General features: G+C 43.2%; 1 protein-coding gene across 2 annotated transcripts in view; it reads right to left on the bottom strand.

The window, feature by feature from the left end:
• Positions 1–6,926: 6,926 nt before the first annotated feature.
• TRIO (trio Rho guanine nucleotide exchange factor) overlaps positions 6,927–24,725 on the bottom strand; it is a 283,152-nt gene continuing 265,353 nt past the window's right edge. Inside the window, exons 49-57 of one of the 2 annotated variants that reach the window (XM_054985288.1) lie at positions 23,188–23,435; positions 19,980–20,118; positions 17,637–17,664; positions 16,311–16,473; positions 15,565–15,686; positions 15,392–15,470; positions 12,656–12,856; positions 10,993–11,131; positions 6,927–9,414 (exon numbers count right to left, since the gene is read on the bottom strand). In XM_054985288.1, the coding sequence (XP_054841263.1) occupies positions 8,872–9,414; positions 10,993–11,131; positions 12,656–12,856; positions 15,392–15,470; positions 15,565–15,686; positions 16,311–16,473; positions 17,637–17,664; positions 19,980–20,118; positions 23,188–23,435 (1,662 nt within the window). In that variant the 3' untranslated portion in view covers positions 6,927–8,871. Of the gene's footprint in view, positions 9,415–10,992; positions 11,132–12,655; positions 12,857–15,391; positions 15,471–15,564; positions 15,687–16,310; positions 16,474–17,636; positions 17,665–19,979; positions 20,119–23,187; positions 23,436–24,725 lie in introns of those variants that run through there. The other variant, XM_054985291.1, reaches the window with a different exon arrangement.

The raw sequence follows: 24,725 nt of genomic DNA, 5'->3' as shown, positions 1-24,725 counted from the left end.
CTTCCCTGAATCTCTCTCTTTTGGGGGGGGGGGTGAAGGAAGAGCGGGAGATGCACTCCAGCGCATCAAGCGTTAACTCATGTGCAGAGAGCATGGAAGTGGTAGAAGCTTTCTTGAGCAAGCCCTGCAGTTCTTAAGGTTGCTTTTGCTCGCATTTGGGACAGCCATGGGAATTTAGAGATGACCCGAATCTCCAAGGCCTGCCTGATTACAGATACTGCAGATGAGATATCTAACCTATAGAAGATTAAAGTGGTAAGTCAGATATGTTCTAAGGAGGCTTCCTCTTTCCATGAGGAAATAGACAAGCTTTGCCACTTTAAAAAAACCCTCAAAACCCCTTCCTTATAATAAAAGCTGCAACAGCTCCCTCTATAGACAGCCAAGTCTCACTACACCCCCCCTCCATTATTTTACAACAGTAGTTCCCAAATCTTTGTGCTGTGAGCTGTGCGGCCTCTCTGTATAAGTCACCGCACTAGACTTCTAATCAGCTGTACAATTCGTGCTGTTTCCTCTTAATTGAATCTTTTTTCTCTTTGTGCTCAGAGGTGGCATGTAACACACCCAAGCCTTAGAACCTGGGCCGCCTTCTGGCCTCCCTTTGTAATAACTTCAATTCACCTGCCACCCATCTGGCTGGTTCTGTTTGAAGCCTTGTGTATGTATATCTTTATTGATTTGGCCATGTGAGTTTGTTTCTTAATCTATGCAGTTGTTTTATTCTGCATGCTTTACATCCTTGTTTTAGTTTGTATTGGCTTTTAATTTTATCTTGTACGTATGTTTTTACCTCCATAACTAGCTTTTTGTTTTTGTGTCCTTGCAACTTGATGCTAAGCTGTTATCTGCCTAGAATCTGAGGAGAGGCTTTTGGACAGAAACGTTTTAAATAAATAAATAAAATGTTCTGGCAGCCGAGGACAATATTTTGAGCATCTGATGGAGGGCACTCTGACTTAGGAAAGCTTATGACGCCAGAAATGGGAGTTTTTAATGGGCCACAGAACTGTTGCTTTGGCTGCCACAGGCTAATATAGTAACTGCACTTTATATACCACTCTTCTAGGCAGATTAGTGTCCCACCCAGAGTTAGTGTTATTATTATCTCCACAATACAGCTGAGGAGCTGGGGCTGCGAGGAGCGGCTCACCCAAGGCCACCTACTGAGCTCATGGCAGTAGTGGGATTCGAACCAGTAGAGTGCTGATTCGCAGCCGAGCCACTTAACCATCTGTCATACAGCCTTCAGCTTTCTTCATTCTCTCCCCAGCCTCTGAAACTACTGGCAATAGTTCCAGGATTCTAAATTTGGAGCCCGTTATCAGTTTATGAACCAGCGCCATGTTAGTATGAAATACACAGAGCCATGGCTGCCTTGGGCGTCTCTCAAATACTGTCACGAAAGAGGCCACGCCTTCAACTTAGTCTTTTGCATTGAGCCTTTGACAGGAGATCTTTTGGGGGGTGGAGATCTAGCCTGCACCGTGGTCTAATCACTATCCACTGAAGGCAACAGTGAATATGGCACCAACAAAAGGGGAGGCAGTTAAAATGGACCACCCACAGAGGCTCATGGATCCATCTGGATTCCAAAATACTCTGGGGGATTTTACCCAATACTTCCCTCTGGTTCATTTAGGGATCACTTTGATCCAGTTACCATGATAGAAATTTACTGGATCTTGAGATCTCTGAAGGCCACCACTTGTGCACTTGATCCTTGCCTCCCTTGGCTGCTAGAATCATGAAAAGACCACCTAAATAAACCCTTGATACATATCATAAATCAGTCACTAACTCAAGGTGCCTTCCCTCAAAGAGGCAGTGTCTGTTATTTAAAAAGCCATCCCTATACAAAACTGATGTGGCCATTATTGCCCGATCTCCAATTTGCTCTTCTGAGGCAAAATGACTGAGAGAGTAGTAGTGGATCAAATCCACATCTTCCTGGAGAACTCATTTGCTCTTGACCCTTTTCAGGCTGGGCTATGGGATGGAGATGGCTCTAGTGTCTTTAGTTGACCTCAATCTGAATGCAAAGGCAATGTTTCTTTGTTGCTCCTACTGGATCTATATGCAGCCTTTGATATTGATCATGCCATCCTGTTGAGGCATTTGGAGGCAGAAGCAGCTATCGGGATGGCTTAAATAGTTTCTCATGGATTGGACCCAGAGGGTTGCTGTTGGAGACCAGCTATCTTCAGTGTGGGAGCTTCCTTGTGAAGTTCCACAAGGCTCAATCTTCTCTTCCATGTCATTCAATCTCTATGTAAAGCCCTTAGGAGAAATCATTCATAGCTAAGGAACTGGATGTCATCAATATGCGGATCACTTCAAGCTCAATATCTTTAGGTGGGTAGCTGTGTTGGTCCACAGTAGAACAGCAGGATTTGACTCCAGTGGCGCCTTAGAGACCAATAAGATTTTCAGAGTGCTAGCTTCCGCGAGTTAGACGGTCCGTAGAAGGGAGCTCTGACCCTTGTTTACACTCTGAAATGCTTGTTAGTCTCTAAGGTGCCATTGGACTCAAATCCTGCAGCTTTGTATTTTGCAGTCCAAATCCCCTGGTGATACGGTAGAGCTCTTGAGCTACTGCCTGATTGATGTGGTCAAATGGCAGAAAGCAAACAAATTGAAACTGAACCCAGAGAAGATGGAAGTGATGCTGGTTGAGAAGATGTAGATCTTGGAGGATATTGCGCTTCCCACTATTGAGGGGGTTCAGCTGTCCCTTGGCAACGTGGTTATGAGCCTTGGAGTTATATGGGATCCAACACTGCTGCTAGAGAAGCAAGTTAATACAGCTGCCAACTCAGTCTAGCCCAGGAGATGGCTCCCTGTCTTGACACTATCTGGCCAGTTTGGATCCATGTCATGATGACAACATCAAGACTAGACTATGTGGTGAAATGAGTTCTCTATGTTGTTCTCTGTGTGTGTTGTGTGTGTTACGTGACGTCAAGCTGCCCTTGACTTATGGCAACCCTATGAATTAATGACCTCCAAAACTTCCTATCTTTGGGAATGTATGGATGTTCTGTAAGGGGATAGTAGAAGGGTTTGAAATTGTTACAAGTGACTGTAGCTAATGAGAGGTTAAAAGGTCACTAAGATGATCTTTCAAGATCAGAACTGGTTTTCAGTTAGGAGGGATACTTTGAAGAGGCTCCTGAGGTCTGGATTCCACAGCCAATCACAGAAAGGTTTGACCAAGTGTCAGCCGGTGATTGGATGGAACCTTGGGGAGAGGGGTGAGAAGTGGCAGTTGAGAGAAGCAGCTGAAAGGCAGAAAATCATCAGAAAGGTGGCCAGCCAAGGCCTTCCAAGAGCTGAGTGAAGGAGGATTGGCCATCAAGGAGAAGGCAGGAGAAACAGCAGTTTGCCTAGAAAGAGGCTAGAATGTGTGTCTGCTGAGTGTGTCTGCCGAGATGGGAAGAGTGCCTTCAGCAGGACTGGAGGGACCACTGCAAAGTAGCCCGAGCCAGTCCTCCGCCAGCATCAACAGGTAGCTGCCAGGCCATTATCCAGCAATAAGCCTATGAGGTATTTGCTGGGGTGGAGGAATAGGAAACCCTGGCTTTTTAAATTTTAATAGGGAGAGTGACTGTTACAGCCTCATCTTGCCCACAGTCCTTTAGTGAGAGAGTGGTGGAAACATATAACTGCAGCTGTTTTAAAAAAATAAATCTGTATTTTTTTCCTATTTAAGACTTAAATCTATCTCCTGAGCACTTGCCTGACAACCTGATGAGGCTCACAAACATTTCTTACCAGGTTGTCAGACTAGTAGGGTTGCCAGGTCCCTATGCTCCCCCAGCAGGAGAGGGGTAACCAGTTCTCACTGGGATGTTGATCCTTGTGTGTGCTTCCAGCACCAATGTCACTTCCAGAAGTGATGTCATTGCACCAGCCGCAGGAGTGTGCCGTGCTTTGCATGGGTCTGATTCTTTGAGAACTGGCCCCTTGAGGCCCAAATCAGCCCCAATCAAAGCACCACTCCTGCAGCTGGTGCAATGACATCACTTCCGGAAGTGACATTGTCTCACCTGTTGGGAGCGTGGACGCCGTGCTTGTGCCTGGGTGCTTGCTGGTTGTGGGCGATTGCCGGGCAGCTTGGAACTTCCCACTGGCGGGCAAGCGGACAAACTGCCAAGAAGTTACCCACCACCTTCAGGCACCTGGGATCCCGACAGACTACTGTAATGCACTCAACATAGGACTTTTCTCAAAGTCAACTCCAGGACTCCAGTTAGTGCAGAATGCTGCAACTCAGTTATCATCAGGAGCTGGCCAGAGCATGTCTATTACACTGCTATTCTGCTGTCACTCCTTTGGCTGCCCATCAGCTACCAGGCTCAGTTTAAAGCACTGGCTATCACGTACAAAGCCCTCCATGGCCTTGGTCCCTCATACCTGCAGCACCACTGCTCCCCCAGTTGCTCTGCCATGACAGCTTTGCTCATCTGAGACCTTCTGCAGGTGCCTCCTGACAAATGGGCAAGATCATCAACATGCTCTACATATAGCAATGACTTGCCTGATGAGGTTAGACAGGCTTCCATTGTCCGTAACATTTCTTTGCTAGTTTTTCAGCAGCTTCTCTTCTTGGGATTTCTACAGGTTTTCCGTAATTTGTGGATACTCTTTTGGTGTACAAAGATATTTTATAATGTTCGGCAAAATATGACTTTGCCACTATCCATGCTCTAGTCTTGTCAAGGCAGGATTACTATAATCTGCTGTTTACAGACCTCTTAGAAACTGCCACTGGTCCAACATACTGCAACAAGATTGTTGATAACACAGCAGAGAACAAATTACCTAATTTATTAGAACCATACTGGCTTTCTGTTTGCTTCTGAACACAATAAGCTTTTTGAGCTAAAACGCCCTAAATTGTCAATATTCAGGACATCTGACCGGTTCCCACATGAATTTGCCCATGCAGTAAGTTCTCTTTGAGGTCCTTCTCTGGATTTCGCTCATAATTAGAAGCAAGATGAGTGGTGATGAGGGATAGGCTACTGGTGCTTAGATACTATGTAATGTGTGAAGTGCCTCCAGTGAGCTGGTAGTTTGGTTTTTTAAATAGGATATTTGGAGTAAAAGGAGGTTACATGGAAAGATCATAATGAGTTTCAGGAACTTGTTTTGTTAATTAAGGTCCCTGGTAAGTTCATCAAGATGAACACCTGACTGGTGCTTTCTCTTCTGTAAAGTCTATGCTTTTCTGAAACTTCCTTGTAGGATATATAGTTTTGTTTGACTTTATACTGCACAGATGGAACAATTCAGCAAGAGATATTTTGTGATCTACACAGGAGTGTGGATTTATGCATCTTCCAGCTGCTCAGATTCCAGGGTAATCCATAAAATTAATGGAGTCACTTAAATTACCTTTGATGCAGGTAAGCTGGTTAATCAGAAAAGCAACAAGTCTGTCCTTTGAAGAGGAAATGGCGCGAGGGATCATCCCTCTTTGCCCAAATGGATCTGAATTTGCGTGTCACTCAGGCAAACATGGGGAATGCCAAGCCGTACTTACCAGCCATGTTATACATAACCCTTCCGTAATTAGCTTCAAAATGGAGAGGCTTTATTAATTAATTTAGTCTTCTTTTTTCTATGCCTCACCTTCAAGCTTCTCTTTGCAGCCATAAAGGACTAGCCACCTGCCAAGTGAACAGAGGGGGGATTTTTTAATTAGACATTGCAATTCTAATTGCAAACAACTTGAGGGGTGAGAAGAAGATTCTATGGGTTGAATGCACCTCAAATGTAAGACTTAAAGGCTTTGCATACATTCAGCTCAAGGCTTTCTATACTCCTAAATAAGTACTCATAAGAAGGCATTCTAATAGTGTAACCTGCATACCACCATAACTTTAAGCCTATTTTGCAGTGGCTTCACTGCCAATACTGCAAAATATAATTGTATTTTGTACTGGGATGTCCGCAAGATTATCATCAGAGTTAAAGCACATCTGTAAAAATTGTTCAGAAGGGTGGGAAAAACTTCTGTACTATTAATGTTTTACAACAAACGCACAATTATCCCTGAAAAAGTCACAATAAAGGCATAGGTAGCTCTGTTTTCAACCTTACAAGTAGCCATACTATGAGGCAGACTTTGGGAAAGGGAAGTGCAGCCTGTATGCCTTCAGCAAAGAACAGTCCCACACACTCTTCCTTCTCCCTTCTTTCTTCAATAGTTTACAGAACAGGAATTCACAATCACTACCATGGCTGCGTAAGAAAAATATCCAAATAAAGATTGGAAATGCAGACATTCATGATGGTCATATAATATTGTTAAAGCAACTGGAAGGGAAACTAGGAACACTGCAAAAAAAAAAAACAAAAAGGGAGGGGATCAGAACAAATTTTTAAAAAATCCGTCAGGAGAGTTGGGTTGGAGTTGCCTCAACAGTAACCAAGTGTGCAGTAGACAAATCATATACAATTATGCAAATATCATACTTCACGGCCGTTTCCAGACGGCTTACCTGGCTCCGGAACGTTGCGCCATCTTGTGGGGAAAACGCGAAATATCGCGTTTTCTCACATGACGTCGCGCAAAACTCGCGCGAGAAAACGCGATATTTCGCGTTTTCCCCGCAAGATGGCGCAACGTTCCGGAGCTAGGTAAGCCGTCTGGAAACGGCCCATGTATACAGTCTGTTTCCTCTCGTCTCTTGATAAACAGCACCTCTCAGCAATTATCGTAGTAGACTGCTGTATTCTGGTGAGAAACAGAATCTGCTTTTACTGGACAATCTCACATTTGGAGCCCCTAAAACTTCACAAGTTTCTTTCAACACTGAACATGCGTTGCTAATTGCAAGACCTGTAGTAGATGAAAAGCACTAAACTAAACTCTGTTTGACTTACTGGAGTGGCCTGCAATAAAAGAAATCAGGCACAACTGTTAAATATGTTTAATTTTCTTTTAAAATAACTGATGGCAAAATAAAATATTTACATCACATCATACTGTGTAAAGGCGCAACATCGCTGTACAAAGAAATATACATGCAAAATAAAGCAAAACCTCAACTAAAATACAAAACAAAATAATAATTCATAAGCCAAAAAGTTATGGTTGGTATGAATATGCATCCATCCAGTTTTGAGTTTAATTCTCTTTTTTAAAAAAGTTTCTGTACAACTTTACAAAAAAGAAAAAAACACAGTAATAAATAGACTGCAACAGAAGCTGCAACATTTAAAATTAAAACCAAAGCAAATTTATGTCTTAAGACTGATGGCTACATCTACTTTGTATGGGACGCAGGCTTGGTTTGTTTCAACAGGCACCACTTATTTACACGCGCGTGCGCACACACACAAACACAAAGAGATGACTGAACACCCACATCCACTCACTGATACGTGGAAAGCCATCAGTGTCCTAATAGTTCACACACTGCCTTAGTCTTAAAAACCATTTATCAAAAAGAGACGGTTGTCATTTATCAGATTCAGACCGTGACCACTTGACCATATTTCTTCAAAGAGCACAAAATTCATTCGGTTATCATACAGAGAGAAATACACAATTCTGAAAACTCTAAAAAGTAGAGATTGATTTTGGGAAAAAATAATACTTTGGCATTTTGAATAACAACAACAAACAATCGAACAAACTTCTGTAAAAACATCACCCTATTTTTCTCATCCAGTTTGCATTTCAGGAAATGAAAATTGTTTTACAATCCTTTTAAAACCAGCTCTAGTTTTGAACTAAGTTCTAAGTGAAGCCTCCAATGCAACTAGTTAATGACACTGATAAAACCCTAATCTCTTCCCCTACCCCACCCCTGGAAATGCCAAACACAAAGTCATAAAGCTCGCCATACTATGAGTGTGCTTTTTTCTATATATTTATTACAGTTACAACAGAGGTCCTCATAAATAGTTGCATAAAATGTTAAAGCCACAACATTGCACATGATATGAAATAAAAAACAAATCCCAAAGTGAGTGCATTTACAGTATTTTCTTCCTGCTGTATACTGCTTGACAATGGAGGTTGGCCTATGGGACGCCCAACCCATGAGTCCTTTTCTGATAGGTCAAGCCAAGGCTGACCATAACTGAAGACCCGCACAGTGGTATACCACCATTTAGGGAGAGGTAACAGGGAGAGGAGAGAAAAGAGGAGGCGGGGGGAATGAAAGACACAGACCAAAGGCAGGTAAACAGTCTATTTACAAGTAAGGCCTACATTTTATCAGAGCAAAATGGTTCATTCTATTTGTATGCAAAAATCTTGAGGTTGGATGAACTTATAAGCAGAGTCTGATCTCAGTGCGCTGCTATGCAAAATACACATAGGTGAGGCAACTGGAAAGCTCTATGTCCAAGTGAAAAAAAATCAGATGGGTCAAAATGGACACCACCTGGGTGGGCAGCCATTTTGTTCAGTCTTCTATAAGCATCAGTGTCTGTCTCTTGTCTTTTAATACCAGTGCTTTGAACAGAGGCATATTTCCTTTGTCTAAAATCTTGAAAATGGTAGTTAAGATCATTTGCAAAATTTTAATTGTTTGACATTTTTTTAAAAAAAGTTTTTTTTTTGCAGAAACCTGAATAAAATACTGTAGTAAGTGTAAAGTTCTTCATTTCCTTTTGCAGAGTACAATGCTGTAGTCCTCCACCCCAACACAGTTTTGCACTGCTAGTCCCAAGTACAACCGTGGGTAGATTTACTTGGAATGCATTTCCACACAATGAACATGCTAGCAGCTGATTGGCTCTTTTTTTCTTCTTCACCCCAAATTCAAGTCAACAGCTGATTGGCAGGAGAGCTTCATCCTCAGTTTGATTGGCAAGTGAAAGAGAATGAGAGAGAATATCAAAGTTAGATTAAACTTTTGGCAAGAGCCTGCTCTGTAAGAAGTTTTTAATGCTACGAATGGGTCGAACATCGTTCTGGTGTTTTCGCCGCTCAATGAATGAAGTCAATCTGGCTATGTCAATGCTGTCAGCACTTTTGGCACTGCCTGGCTGCAGCCATTGCTCCTGGAGGGCCAGTGCAGCAGAAGGACGCTTGGCTGGGTCTTCCTGCAGTAGGAAACATACAAAATCTTTGGCCTTCTGGCTTACTCCTTTGAAGTAGTCATCTGGGAAGCTAAAATCTAAGCGACAAATGTTCAGGCAGGTTTCCTCTACACTTTCGTCCAGGAAAGGAGACACGCCACTAAGGAGGACATATGTGAGCACTCCAATGCTCCACACATCTGAGGTCAGGGAGACGGGATTTCCAAGGATAATTTCGGGAGCTGCAAACTCTGGGTTCCCAAGTAACTGGTGGATATAGTAGGTGGTATTGAGCTGGACTGCATCTCCAAAGTCGGCCAGTCTGATTGTTGCTTTGGCCATGCTCTTATCCACCAGAATGTTTTCAGGCTAAAAGATAAAAAGGAGAGAAAAGTTTCATAGCCATATTAAGCAAATGTTTTTAAAGAGCCTCACAATGTAAACAACAGCCTGTACATTCAGATCAAGAGAGGAGTTGGCTCTTGCCAATTAAGACATTTTTTAAAATAGTAAATGCTGAAAAATCTTTTGGAAAATTATTAAAAGCTTTTACTAAGTCCCAAATATCATATCTCAACTTATTGACCATAACACACGTACCTAGTAGACCTGTTAAGTAAAATTCAGAATTCTGTGAATACAGTTCTGTATTGGGAAACACAACTTCTAAACCTGATCTTCTTAAATTGTTTCCCATTACACAGAAAAGATGTAGGCTATCATAATTTCCTCTAGTTATTTAAGTTTCAAGATGCACAAAAATCAAATTCAGTTTAAACAAGCTTAAAATCAGGGTGTTTGCACGAAAATATCTAAGTTGAACTGTTATCTGAACATGTGATTGGATGCAGCTGTTTTGCAAGTTCCTTTTGAAATCTGCTGAATCCACAGTAGCCAGCATAGCCAGTGTGCCATAAGGATATAGATTGTGCTAACCCACACACTGAATATACATTTCAGACATGTCATCAGTATAGAGTCTGCACATGCAGAGATTGATCCATTTACTTCACAATGGGGGAGAGGCAAGAGAGAATTTGGGGGGACTGCAAGTGTAAGGCAGGTAGTGCATGAAGAAGAAGAGAAAGAGTAAATGAGCTGATTAGTATTTCAGAAACACACGTGAATAACAGATTGCTGCAAATAGGTATTTATGCTTTCTGGAAGCCGAGAACCTCTTCAATGTTAAAGTCCCTGTGATTTAAACAATTTACATTAAGGAATGTAAGGACAGTGAATAAAGAAAAGGATGGTGAGACACATCTTGATTCTCAAATTAGTTAGATTTCATCCACAGAATTTTACACATGGATACTTTTATCTCACTGCTCACTACTGTTTAGTTTTCCCTTTTGGGAACAAGACTGAAAAGTGATAAGCTTAGCAGAAATCTTACTGGAACCACTCAGGATGGCTTTGTGAGTCTCAGTTGTGATGCTGATATACATTCAGACAAGGGCCTACAAAAGAGCCGTTTGCAGTTCCTGGCTCATCTTTGCACATGACTGTTTAGATGGTCTAAAGATGCACATCTTGAACTATTTTTCTTTTGCTCTCCTACATGTAGTTTCAAGATCTGGGGACATAAAATCTTGAGAAGTCCCTGAAGACATTCGCTCCCTGGCTTTAAAACAGGCCGAACATACCTACTGTATGAACAGTACAATCTTATGCAACCTTATTCCAGTCTGCCCACTGAAGGTGTGGACTTAAGACTCTGCAGAGAATTGCGCTGAAACTCTTTCTGAATAGTGAACATTTCATAATATCCATTGTGTAGTGTTGGAGTTTACTGCATTTCTCTTCCTCTCTGAATGAAGCAGGGCCCAGCGTGTGCTGAAGGCTGCAGGGCCCAGTACTAATTAGAACTTCCTAGATCAGCTTATTGTGGCAGCTGAGATTTGTACTGATGGTGCTTGGGAGAGGAGAACCTTTTGCCCAGTTCACCTTTAGGTCCAAGTGCACTATTCTGCAATTGTGAAGATACTGTACAGCTTCCAGAATCTCCCCCAGGTAGAGCTTGATCTTCCCTTCTGTGAGGTTTCCCCATTGCACAATGTAGTCCAGAAGGCGCCCCTGGTTGGCCCTATGGAAACATAAGCATCAAACAAATTCAATTGTTAATGGTAAAGGTGTGAGAGAACAAATTTTAAAATTTCAGTAATGCATCCATATTATTAATTGCATTATTTGTCTTAAAACAATGAAAAAACTGGTTTCATCCTATTATCTCCCCATCCCCGGCATTACTTTATCCGAATCTGACAAAGCAGGGCCTTTTTTCTGGGAAAAGAGGTGGTGGAATTCAGTGGGTTGCCGTCGGAGAAAATGGTCACATGGCTTGTGGCCCTGCCCCCTGATCTCCAAACAGAGGGGAGGTTAGATTGCCCTCTGCACCACCGAGTGGTCAGCGGTGGAGATCAGGGGGCGGGGCCACCAGCCATGTGACCATTTTCAAGAGGTTCCGGAACTCCGTTCCACCGTGTTCCAGCTGAAAAAAAGCCCTGTGACAAAGTAATGGCTTATTAAACTCTTTTAGCATTATCACTACCAGTGCTGGTGGAGAGTTTTGTCAACTCATTTATGGCGATCCCTGGCGGGGTTCTCATGGCAAGAGACTAACAGAGGTGGTTTGCCATTACCTGTCTCTGCAACTCTGGTCTTTATTAGAGGTTTCCCATCAAATTACTAACCAAGGCCGACCCTGCTTAGCTTCTGAGCTATGAGAAGACAAGGCTCACCTAAGCTATTTAGGTAAGGGTATCGCTGCCAATATAACATTTTCTTGCTTGCAATTGAATTGAATGTGTCTGTCAATCTAAAGATCAGAAGAGGAGGAGGGGCTTGTTTAGATATCCCTTTTAGGTAAGCTAAAGGTAATGGTTACACTCTAAGAACAACCAGTTTTTTCATAGCGTTGGCTCCTGATTTGTTCAGACTTGTGCTTCTGTATCTTCCATGGCAAAACTGACACAACTACATGCGTATCTCTGACTGGACTGTGGCCAACGTGATCATTAAAAATTCAATGATATATGTCCCATGCTTTTCTCTCATGCTATGCAAAGAATACTGACAATTCCCAATTCCTTTAGCCTTATTTAAATCAGAGACAGCATAACTCTTAACCCTAAGAGGGTCTGTTTCAGAGAACAGAAAACATAAAGGCTGGGGTCACTTCTATTTAGGAATACGGGTGCGTTTGCATGTGAATACATGCATGCATGAGTAATAGAGGCTCAAAGGAATTGTTGTTTGTGCAGAAGTGGCATCTCCAACATCGAGCTTCCATAGTATCATCTTGGGTTGGATCCAATCAGATCTTTCACAATCTCACCTAAGCCTCCTCCTCACTACAGCCTCGCATCAAACTTTGCAATTTTTCATGCACATTTCATGATTTTAAGCATAATATTTTGGGGGGTCAAAGAGGAATTCCTCCTCTCCTTTTCACCATAAAAAAACTGGTTGGACTCAACCCTTTGAATCCCCTATGCTCTTGAAGGCTGGATGTGATTAACAGGCTGTCCAAGTGGATTTAAATTATCATAAAGTACACATATTGGGCAGGAGTAAAATATTTGTATGAAGAAACTTAGAGGCCACACACATCTCTAACACCAAGATGTAACTGCTGGAAGTCTCAAAGGTATCAAGAAGGCCAACAAGCTGAGGGTGTTGAAGATTCTGCATAATTCCAAGTTCGTGGGTGACCTGATCTCTTTTCATCAGTTTCTTATTCACAAACTTAGCGGCTACTTCACGCTTGGTCCCCTTTTGATCACATCTCTTGATGACAGAAAACCTGCCTCTGGAACACAAAAGATGGAAACAATAACATCAACTATATCAAACAAGGAAGATGTACGATAGAACAGCATTCCTTTTCACATTCCACAGGAAGAAACATTCAGACAGACTGGGACCCTCCCAACACTACCTCCCTGTGTAAACCTCTCTGCACAGAGGTTCAAGGATACAGGAAGTTCAAGCAGTTACAGTTCACCACCTGTCTCAGTTTAACAGGGAGAGAGACCTGACCCTTTTATACACACCAGCCCCCTTTTCCTGTTTCCAAGAGACAATACCAATTAAGAAAGCTCAGTCCTGTGCCAATCACAACCACCCCCCACTTGCTCACGCGCGCGCTCAGGCTGTCATTTCTCTCCCAGAACTCTCCTAACTTTCAACTAACTCTCAACTGTCCTAACTGCCAGTTCTCCTTCAATATTCCATAAGCTCTCATTGGTAGCTCATATCGAGAGATGGAACTGAACTTGTCTGTCACAGAAACAGTCAAAGATGGTCTTGAAATATTAAGCAAACCTCCATTCTTTGAAATGAAATGAAGTTGTTCAGTGGCTGAGGCTCTTACAACCAAACTATATTAATTAAATGATGTTAGTGTAGTTACTATGTTGTTATAATTCCAAACTGAGATCTGCAAGAGGAACCCTCACAATCAATCTCCCCAATCTTTCTCTCCAGGATACAATAAACGCAGCGATGTGAGCAAGTCAGTATCCCCATCCCCCTGCTTTTTGGGGGGCACACTTTGGCAGACTCAATTTACCAGAACACTCCAAGAACAATGAGCATGCTTCTGTTCTTTTAGGGAAAGTTCCCTCCATCTTTTAATTAACTATTGTCACAGTCTGTGCTCTGCCCTCTCTCTCCCTCAGGCCCCTCCCCTATCCTAGGATGGCCTCTATCCAAAAAGGGTAAGGGGTGTCTGGATCAGTCTTGTCCTCCTCCTCTCTTCTGGCCCTGCTCCTCCACAGCCTGGAGTAGGAGTCAGCATGTCATATTCAGTTACCCCCTCCCAGGGCCGGTGCCAGAGGTTCTGGCGCCCGAGGCGGCGTGCGCGCGCTCTGCGCACGCGAGCACGCCACAGACTGCGTGATGACATCATTGCAGATGTCATCACGTGCTGCGGGGGGCTGGGCAGCTCGGAGCCCCGAGCACAGAAGCTTCAAGCTGCTGCTGGGGCGGTGCGCAGAGGCTGCTCTGTGCGCCGCCCCAGCAACAGCTCATGGCTTCTGCGCCTGGCTGGGGCAGAGGAGCATGCAGCGGAGCTGGTGTGGCTGGCTGCAGCAGCAGCTGCAGCCAGCCAGCCAGCTCCGTGCTGCCACCGCCACGCACCTCAGCTGGGCCCACAAGCCACAAGCCGTTGCTGGGGCGGCGCCCGGAGGCTGCACCTAACTGGGGTGCGTGGCGGCGGCGGCAGCACAGAGCTGGCTGGCTGGCTGCAGCAGTAGCTGCAGCCCAGTCATGCCAGCTTCGCTGTACGCACCTGCGCCTCCACCCCCGACACCCCCTCCAGCGCCCCTCCAATGCCCGCGCGCCCGAGGCCACCGCCTACCTGGCCTCCATGGGTGCGCCGGCCCTGCCCCCTCCCCTGCAAGATCATGCAGCATTTGGTGCAGGTCCAGGTGGCATGCCAACTGCTCCTGCAGAAGGGGCCATCCCCTCTACAAGAACAGGGCAGCCAGCCTGACCATTAGCTTGGCTTGTTGCCATTCCATGGCTTCTGAACTACTGTTTAATGTTGCGGCTGCAGGTGGCCCACTACCACAACCAGGGCTCCAGCCCAAGTCTCAGACCACCCCACCCCAGAAAATTTCAATTTTTCTGCATACCTACAGAATATCCCCACACAGATATCCTTACCTTGACTTTGGGTGTTGCTTTTATGATTGACACAAGCCTCCAGTATTGTAATTTTTTTTAAAGGCCTATTTATTCTTTTCTGGACTGTTACCTAAAATTACATGAGGAAGTTGGAAGCACACATATGCACTTATTTTAATAGGACTGCCAATACTGTCAGAGGTAGATCATTTATAGTAAGGCATTCCTGCATAATGATCTATCAAAGGGATTCCCAGGATCACCTGATTTGGCAGTTCAGCTTATTTATGTTTTACTGGAGCAATGTGAGAGCCACTTCCCAGCTGTTTGGTCCCATGTTACACTGGTGCCTTGTGTAGAGAGAAATTACACAGTTCTTTCCCATGTCAGTATGGCCAGTTGTGGGGTAAGCAGAACCTCCAAATGCAGCTCCAGTAATTCATCACTCATCTTAAGGTACTTAATGAGCATCACCTAAAACAGAACACTGCAATCCCTACTCTACCATCAGAGGCTCTGGGTCTGCTTTACTGAGCCCAATCGTGCAAGCCAACTTTTTCACTTGCCAGTTTTTAGAACATAACCCAATTTCTGCACATCTATGTAATTGTAGATGCATGCTGTGCTAGTACAGTTGTACATACTTAACACACACAAGTTGTCACTCTCTAGATATGTACTCAGTTTTCAATGATGTATATAAACTGAACCATACCTGCCAAGCTCAGCCACTTCACTGTACAGGGAATCAAAGTTATCTTTCCAGGTTACTATGATCCCATCACTTCCAGGACCTGGAAGAGGGAAAGTAATCTATGTTGAGCGTTTATCATTCAAAATACATGCCCATTTTGATATCATGTGTCCTCACCAAACAGATGAACCCACCTAAAACTCGAAGACTGGCTGAAGATGAAACTGAACCCATATCATTTGCAGCTATACAGGTATAGATACCATCATCTTCTGTGGTCACACTAATGATTTTCAGAGATGCTTCTCCTAAATCACTGCAAAATAGAAGTTGTAAGCATAAAAAATACTTAGAAATCCCAAATGGCTCTGTTCAGTATGCCACTCATTATTCACCAGATTTCCAAGCTCTAGTCCGTTTCTGATGGAAACAGAAAAATTCCAGTTTACAGATGTATGCCTGGAAACCATCATTCTTGCACAACGTAACACCTTTTAGAATTATTCACCAGCTATCATTTGGTAAAAAAGAGATAATACTCAGAGACAAGCAATACAAGACTCACTATCACATTTATGTTCACTCAAATCTTCCAATAAAGCTGTTTCCTGAGACCAAATTAATCTATTTATAAAATAATTTCTGGAACTGAAGAGGCAACCCTCCTTCCGATCAAATGCTTTTGAGTCTGTCTTTGCAGTACTGTGGAAATCAAAATCCCCAATGCTGTCTTGAGAAGAAACTCTGAAAGTTGCATTAAGTGCAAGACTGAGTGTGGCTGTGTGAATAATGGTGGAAAACTGGGGAAATGAGATGATAATTCAACACCAAATGATTTTTATGCTTGCTTGCCAGCCTCCCTTTCTTATAACCCCCCCCCCCAGCCTCCACCTGGACCTTAATATGGTATAAAGCATGGAGTGCAAAGAAGCCACTGTACCTGTATGAGACGCTGTAGTGACTGTCATTGCTCAGTGTGTTATGATCAGGACCTTTCCAAGTTATTGAAGCTTTTGGACGACCACAAACTTTGCACTTAAGAATGACAGTCTCTCCTATCTCGCATGTTGTCTCACTTAATGGTATTATAAACTCTGGGGGAACTGAAAGAGGAAGAAGGAATTGCTATGAAAAGGTTACAGTCAGACATCTTGTTCATCATCATCTAACTGCACTTAGCTAAGAAGCTACTGATGGGTTACCCTGGAGACTGCCTTTTATTTACTCTGGTAAGGAAAATGCCAGGCAGTACAGTAAAATCCAACCTGGCTCTAAGTGTCCGTTTTGAGAACTGAAGCAAAAAATAAAGAGTGGACCTACAGCTGCAGCAGAATCCTTAAGTATAAGAATGGACTATACCACTTCAGACTGAAGATGGGGGAACAGCAGTTGCTTTCCTTCTCATAGGGATTTTTTAAAAAAGAGAATCTGCAATGCAGACAGAGTGGAACAAGTGACTTGGATTCACTGATTACCACGGGCAGAAGGGACGGGGGAGGCAGCAGATTTTGCCAATGTGCCTCTCCTGCTGCAGACCCTCTCCCTTCTTCCATGCTCTTCCTGAGAGTGTGTAGGGGGGGGGATTTCCCCAGAAGCAGCATTTTGGACTGCAGCAGGAGGGGGTAGGAAGGGAAGTTGCATTATGAGGATGGAAATTACTTCTGTCTGCAGGTGGATCCAAGTCACCTTTTTTCTCCCTTTTAAATATGGGGCATTTTTAGAAAATTGTATCCGCCCTCCAACTGGCAGGAGTACAGCCAGCCTACTATCCTATCTCGGGGCATGATTTAGTAAATTTACTCATAAACTGAACAAGCCAAGTTTACAATATGAGTTGTAAAGTGTGCCAGAAGCAGTATTTCTCAAGATGTTTTTCTGTAATACTACAATGTTCCTTAGGAGGCGAAACAGAGAGACACAAAGGTGCTGTACCCAAGAAGCTCTCTCTCTTTCTAAGCTAGCATTTTTAACCAATTTAGCCAAGTCACATCTTGAATTCTGCTGCTATTCACTGCTTAGTGCAAAGGATCGTTTCTCCTCTGATGATTTAAATATCACGTTATGCAGGAATAGGAATTGGTTCAAAAGGGGACTGCACCACAGATGCAATATGGGTTGCAATATGAAACAGACGCTGCCCTATGAGGGATGAACAGGCTTATCACTTAATTTAATTCATTTCAGAAGTGATTTTTTATCCTCACCTTTGCATGAACGTGAAAACAAAATTTCATAATGATGCAATTTTGAATTAAACTCAACTTACCATCATAAATGTAGTTGGGGTTGAGAAGCTGAAAAGGAGAAGATAAACGAATTAGCATTTTGAAGAGATTCAGACTGACATGAGCACAAGGCAGTTGAAAGTTCATCCGGAAATACCCCTCAGTCACTGAAGCAGTGGCCCATCGCCAATAGTGTTGAATGTGTTGGAAGATTCACCAATGCCTGAAAAGTGGTTCCCTGGAGGTATTATAATTAGTAGAGGACTCATCAACCCAGCCAAAGTTCTCCCTACTCAATAGGGATGCTGGAACCCTGATGGGAACTTCTACGGAAACTTACTTTAGTCCAACTGTTTCTACCATCAAAGTTAGGAAGCCCCTTCTTCCCAAATGCAAGAGTTTCTGGCAGGATGTGGAGAGCTGCTTTATGCTGCTACAATATGGGTAGCTCTTGTTTGGGTGGTGATTCCAGGGATATGGGACACTGTTGCCAGGGACCTCCCTCCTCCTGTTAGGGGCCTGCCACGAACTGTGTCAGTTTCCTGTGTTGCTGTTTTGTGAATTCATCAAAGACTCTGTTTTGGGGCAGCCTTGCCCGTGCCTATTTCCTGTTCTCACTGCTGCAATGGACTGTACAATCTATGTCTGTTTCCTGCCTCCTTGGGCACCTATCTTACCTGGGCCCAGAGCCATGCTGCCAGCAGCACAGTGCCAGCTGGAGGGAATCTCCACAAGCCTGGCCAGGCACCCCCTGGTCAGTTCCCGTGGAGAGGCCCTTGCAGGCCGGTCACTGAGTCTGCCCTCACCACTGGGCAGCCTGCTAGCAAGCCCAAACCGTGCCAAGAGAGAAGCCATGTTTCCCAGGCAAAGAAGAACCACTATGGACTGTGCGCTCTGCGGCAGCCATTTCCAGACCAGGCTCCTGTCACATCCACAGAGCCCAGCCTCACCCTGATATGCATATCTCTGGAAGCCGCCCTGAGATGGAAGCTACATGCCAACTGACCAGAACTCCTAATGGACGCATATCAATACATCCATCGCATTCCAGGCTGATCCCGTCAAGACAGTTCCTGCTTCCTGACAAGATCCAATCAACCCACCCGGCATTCCTCCCGTTCTCTTTTGTCCCCTCCCTAAGGGTGTCACTATCACACAATTAGACACTAAAGTGGCCCATCAGGGATAGTTGTAGACCCATTAAGCCTTTGTTCCCCTTTTAAGAACCACAGGTAAAGGCACCAGCCCCAGGGTACGTTTTGGGGTATTTAAGCAGGCTTCCCCTGCCATGAGGTGCGCATGCCATTCCTCTCCTGATCCCAGCCAGGCACGTGCCATTCCTATCCTGAACCTCAGCTGCCCCTCTCTATGGGTCTAGTGCAGGCATTAGATACCACCACACTTCGCTGCGACATCTTTCTTCCACGCCCTGAGTATACCCTGGGTATACTCACCCAGGTGAGTATACCCAATTCCGTCGATCTCAAGTGGGCTCTCCTGCTAATGCAACCGGCTCTATTTTTCCAACTCTTTATTTCCTAGTTCTTTGTATGTACCTTGTTTGTGTGTGTTATTTTAGGCATACACAACACTATTAGTAAAACACGTTTTATCTTTATTAGTCTCGCCTCTTTATTGCACGAGTGATCTGAAAGAAGGATTCTGGTATAGCTGGTCAAGATCCTGCACTAATTCAAATCCAGACTGCAAGCTAATTCCCCCATTAAAAGAGCAGTTCTGGTAACAACACCCTGCCCAAGGAGATCGATGATCCCATGCTGTCCGCCTTTCATAAAGCAAGACCAATCTTTTTAGGTCAGCATTTTGCAGTTAATACTCTTCTTTTGAAATAGAGAAAAAGTGGTATAGCTGCGTACTTGTCTGTTTTTAAAATTTTTAAATTATTTGGTACCTGTAGATCAAGTTTCTTTGTAAGCTGTCCTGAGCTGCTGTAGTTGGTGGGAGAGGTGACATTTAAGTATTTAAATAAATTGGGAGGAGGGAGAGACATTAAATAACAATGTCACATACTTGGGCTGGAATTAGTCTAAAGCTTAAGGGCTACTGGACTAGAAAAGTTCTTCTACAGAGAATACTTTTCTTCTCAGCTGAAGAAGTCTGAGGATTTCCCCCCATGGGCTGAGACAGGATTCTGAAGAATTATTTTGTGGGAGAAATTACTCTTCAGTCACAATGCCCTCCTTATATCTGAACAGAAAGCACACCTATGACAAGTTGCATAGTTCATTCTTTCACTTACTGCACAAGATGTTCAGAAGCACACCCTTTATGATTAAAAAGCTCAAAATACAGCTGATGTCGTTTCCCCAAAATTATCAACACAAGATCCATTTTTATTAAAACACAATATGAGGAAGACATACCTTCACGGAAACCTTGTTGGCAAGCCCTTCTCGGGACTTACGGTAACCATTTTCTAACTTGCCTTCCCTTTTGCCATCTTTATCCTTTTTCTCAGATTTCTTCCTCAGACGGAGTGCTGTATGCCAAGATGACGACTTCCTGAAGCCAAAACCGTTAGTTAGAACTTCCTGTAGGTGATTTTGCCTTGGAAATGTCTTTCAAATAGTGCACAAAGCAACAACACAGGGTGGATAATGTATTCAAGAACCCACTTCTAACAAGAATTAGTATGTCTACAAACTGAAGAAATTAATAATATAAGATTATCAGCTCCCCAAATGGCTTTCTATTAAAAGATATTTGACTGTTACTCAATATATATAATATTTATAATATACATATTAAAGTTTCTTCATATAGAAAACTAGTACATTTAGGAGAAACCTAGACTACAAACCTTCACCCCAACTCTAGTTTTCAATGTGGAAGGAAAGTTTTAATACGAGAGACGCATTCAGTCTTACAAGTTTGAATTGTGCAGCACAGATGCTGTTTACCACTTCCTTAATAGCCAGGTGCATGGCTCACTTTCTTCTAAACAATACTCTTACCAGAAGGGTTGATGTATTAACTTCTTCCATTCAAGCAGCAAAGCATACCACTGCCTTCTTAATGTGGCAGAGACTGAGCAATTGGCTGACAGCAAGCGTTTAGAAAAAACACAGATGGGAAAACGCCAACCGACACTTTTGCCTGCCCACGTAATGGGGTAACCAGCTCATGGCTCTCCTTTGATTACGTTTCACATATTTTAGCTAAAAAGATGCTATGTCCCACTGCCACTGCCTTCTTATTCTAGAAAAGATCTAGTGCAAGTGGGATTTTCCAACATTTTTGACATAAAGTAGTTTTCCTCCTCAATCCATGCAGCGGTTCAGAGTGTCTGCCCACTAAGCCAAGCAACACTGAGACAGACCCAGGATCAACAAGTGTTCTGAGGATGGGGTTCTGAAATGCAAACTATTCTTTTTTGTCTAAGCCTCTGCTGTCAAAGTATGAAATTTTAAAACAACTCAACATTCATCTTGGAGACTGGAAGATGGCAACTTTTCATGTAGAGAAAGAAGTTGGTTACGCGTTCATAAGGACCCAAACGAAGAAGCGTTTTTTATTCAGAAAAGTCATGAGATTATTTCTCAGACATGTCAGAGCCAGTTTGGGGTAGTGGTTAAGAGCGGCGGGACTCTAATCTGGAGAGCCTGCTTTGATTCCTCACTCCTCCACTTGAAGCCAGCTGGGTGACCTTGGGTCAGTCACAGGCTTCTAGGAGCTCTCTCAGCCCCACCCACCTCACAAGGTTATTATTGCTGTGGGGATAATAATAACACACTTTGTAAACCACTCTGAGTGGGTGTTAAGTTGTCCTGAAGGGCGGTATATAAATTGAATGTTGTTGTTATCTCTTTGGACAAGGAATGAGTGTTAAATGTTGGGGAGCTGAAAGCCAGGACTGTAGTAATAATGACCTGGAGTCTAATGTTCGGTGCCCCTGTTGAGTATGAAGTGGCTTCATGCAAACATACTTTGTCATTACTGAAATGTCAGGTGATGGCTTCCATCAATCCTTTGCTACTTCCTACATTGTCTTCTTTCACTGTGGCTTTTTGCCTGCGCTATGTTACACAACATTCAGGCTACATGCTGATCTTCACCTTTGCAGTAGCTGCTTTACCTTGTTTTTCTGTTCCTGCATTTATTTAATTATTTACATTTTTTAATACTCTGCCTTTTTCATTGAGACTCAAGGTGAATTACACAGTGTGATTTAGTACAGTCAATTCCAAGGGCATTTCAATAAACAATGCAATATGGTCTGTAAATGCAAATTTGTGAAGATTGAAAACCAGCAGAAATCCAATACAGAGTTGAAGAACTGCTGAAACAGAGCATAAGCAATTCTAAGGCTGACACATTAAACAACATAGAATTAGCCAGTAGGATGATATCCAAAGCAACAGACAGCACACAGTACTAAAGTCTATGGTTCCTATCCCTCTACTGATGTATCCTCCTGAGACCACTTCCTTACCATATAGCCCTTCTATCTGAGTAAAAAGCCCTCTTGAATAATTCAGTTTTACATCATTTGTGCAAAACCAAGAGTGGGAGCTTTCCTGACCTCTTCAGGTAGGCCATTCCATCACAGAGAATGCAGGTGGCATGGGTAGCACTTGCAAGAGGCCTTGTTCAGATTAATGAAGCTGCCATGATGGAACATAAGAAGAGAAGCACTCCTATAGACATGCCAGACAAGGCCATGAAGAGTTTGTATATGACAGCCAATACCTTGAATTGAGCCCAGAAACTGACAGGTAGCCAGTGGAGTGACTGCAGAATGGGAGTGATATTCATTCTTTTCCTAGTTCCTGATAATAACTAAGGTGCAGTGTTCTGCATCAACTGGAGTCTCCAAGGTAGCTTAGAGGGGAGACCTCTGTACAGTGCATTTCAACAGTCAAATCACGGATCCAGGTGAAAGGATCGGCAAACCAGTCCAATTTTGTTTCCTAGTCTCTCAGTTTCCTTCTCTAGGAACTGATGTGAATGACCTGGTCATGATTCTTAATCACACATACAGCTGCTTATTTCAGTTGGATGACTTGTGTTAAGATTAATTTAGGTATAACAGTGGACTGTAACTTAACACTCTTTTATTTTTCCAGTTTCAAAATGATGGATTTTTCTTGGCAAAGACATTAAAAAACGACGAGGAAGGCAACAACTAAAGATTTTACTGCCTCAACCCTGCACCTTAGAACATGAAAATCAGCCTCATGCTAAAGAACACACAGATGCCCCAGGTATTAAAGATTATACTTTCTTGATGTCTCTTTCCAAATCATTATGCCAATAACCCAGTTCTAAATATCAAAAGCTTTCAATATCAAGTTTGGATGTCATTAAAAAGCAAATCAGAATGCAAAGACAACATGGTTCTGAGGCATCTTAAAGTCTTCACAGTTTTTCTTTGTAACCATGTATATACGTATAACCATGTAAATATGCACCCCACAAAAGTTTTTCCACAATCAATATGGTGGCCTTTAAAGTGCCACAGGGCTCTTGGTTGGTTTTCCCACAACAGACTTTATCAGAGCTACCTCTCTGGAAAGTGTAGCACGTCAAATGTACAAATGATCCTCTTCCAAGAGCATCCCAGACACTCACTTCATTGTTCCATCAGGGTTCTCAATGGTGACTGCACTGGTGTGCCCCAGGACATAGCCGGGGATCCAGCCCTCGGCTGCGGGGCACTGGTCAGTGGCGGCTCGGAACACCAAAAACATGTTCTGTTGGTTGCTGGCTAGAATTTGCACGACCTCTCCTTGGTAGACATTAATCTCATCCTCCTTCACTGCCGTATAATCGTGTGTCACCAGCATGGTGGAGATATTGCTACTGCTGCTACTTTCACTCTGTGGATTAATCAATTAGAAACAAGGGGAGAAAAAAGGAGGACAAAGGGAAAGGTTTAGATACAAAGTGAGTATCTATGATCGCTTTTTCCCACAACCTCAGCACGTGGCAGTATATCCAGTTCAGTAACCTTGCATTTAGGCGAACCTTTACCACAGACACAAACAACATGGCTTGTGAGCCTCAGGATCTAAGATAAAAAATACATTTGCTGTTATCTAATTAACTAATCCATTATGTATGCTTAGAGGGCAATGAAGCAGGTGTTCCTGTTTCTATATTCCATCCCTTAATGCAATCATGAGATTTTTTTGTTTATAGACTAATAGTCTGGCCTCCTTTTTTATGGGGCAACACAGGGACTCAACACTCATATAAGCCTTTACAAACTCTGCTTCCATTTTAAAAGATGGCTGCAAATTATTAATGCACACTGGCATACTAGAAATAAGTTGACAAGGCAGAACTGTTCTGATCTATCTTGAACCTATCAGAACTCTAATGAGGGAGAGTTCAGACAATACCAACACCCCTGCTTTAAAAATCAGTACTGTAAGCTAACTCTGATCTATATTATAATTCCTATTTAGTATTGGATAAAATTCCTGCTATCAATAGTAATCACACAAATGAATGATTTTCAAACAGTCTCTCTCAGATTCTTTTCTAGGTTTGGACAGGGCCAAGGAATTGAAATCCCAAGTAAACTTCATGTCCCACCATTACTTGGTCTGTCCACAAAGACACATGGCTTATGCCAGGGGTGAGTGAAAGTGCTAGCCTTGCTAACCATAGAGGAACAAAGTGAAACAGATGCTCAAAATCATTAAGACATTCCACAGCATCCTGTCTGTTGCCCTTCAATTCCCTGGACCACCAATCTTGCCCAGATTCCAGCTTTCCATACTAAACACCACCTCCTCCCTGGGACATCCTGTGCTTGGCTTGACAACCCAGCTAGGAGAGCGCATGTAAGTCCTGCTGTGGTCCATTTCGGGTATGTGAACTGCTGGGAAACATCATGGACCTAAATATGACACATGTGTAGGTAGAAGGCTACAAATTTAATTTGCTTGTCTAAGCTGAAATCAGAGTTTGTAGAGAATTTACAAAAGTGTTCCCCGCAACTGTCTTGGAGACAGGATGTTGCCAGTCCTTGATCTGAAGGAAGCATGCCATTCCATTTCCCTAGTACAATGCTTAGGAAAAAAATCAACAAGGGAGCAATCTTTGGCTTATCACGATATTCTTCTCACCACTGGTGTAACTCACATAGCAAATATTAAGTT

This window comes from Eublepharis macularius, chromosome 7 (genome assembly GCF_028583425.1).
Source record: "Eublepharis macularius isolate TG4126 chromosome 7, MPM_Emac_v1.0, whole genome shotgun sequence".
NCBI lineage: Eukaryota > Metazoa > Chordata > Lepidosauria > Squamata > Eublepharidae > Eublepharis > Eublepharis macularius.
The sequence above is the reverse complement of the archived record's forward strand: the minus strand, read 5'-3'. Positions and strand labels throughout refer to the sequence as shown.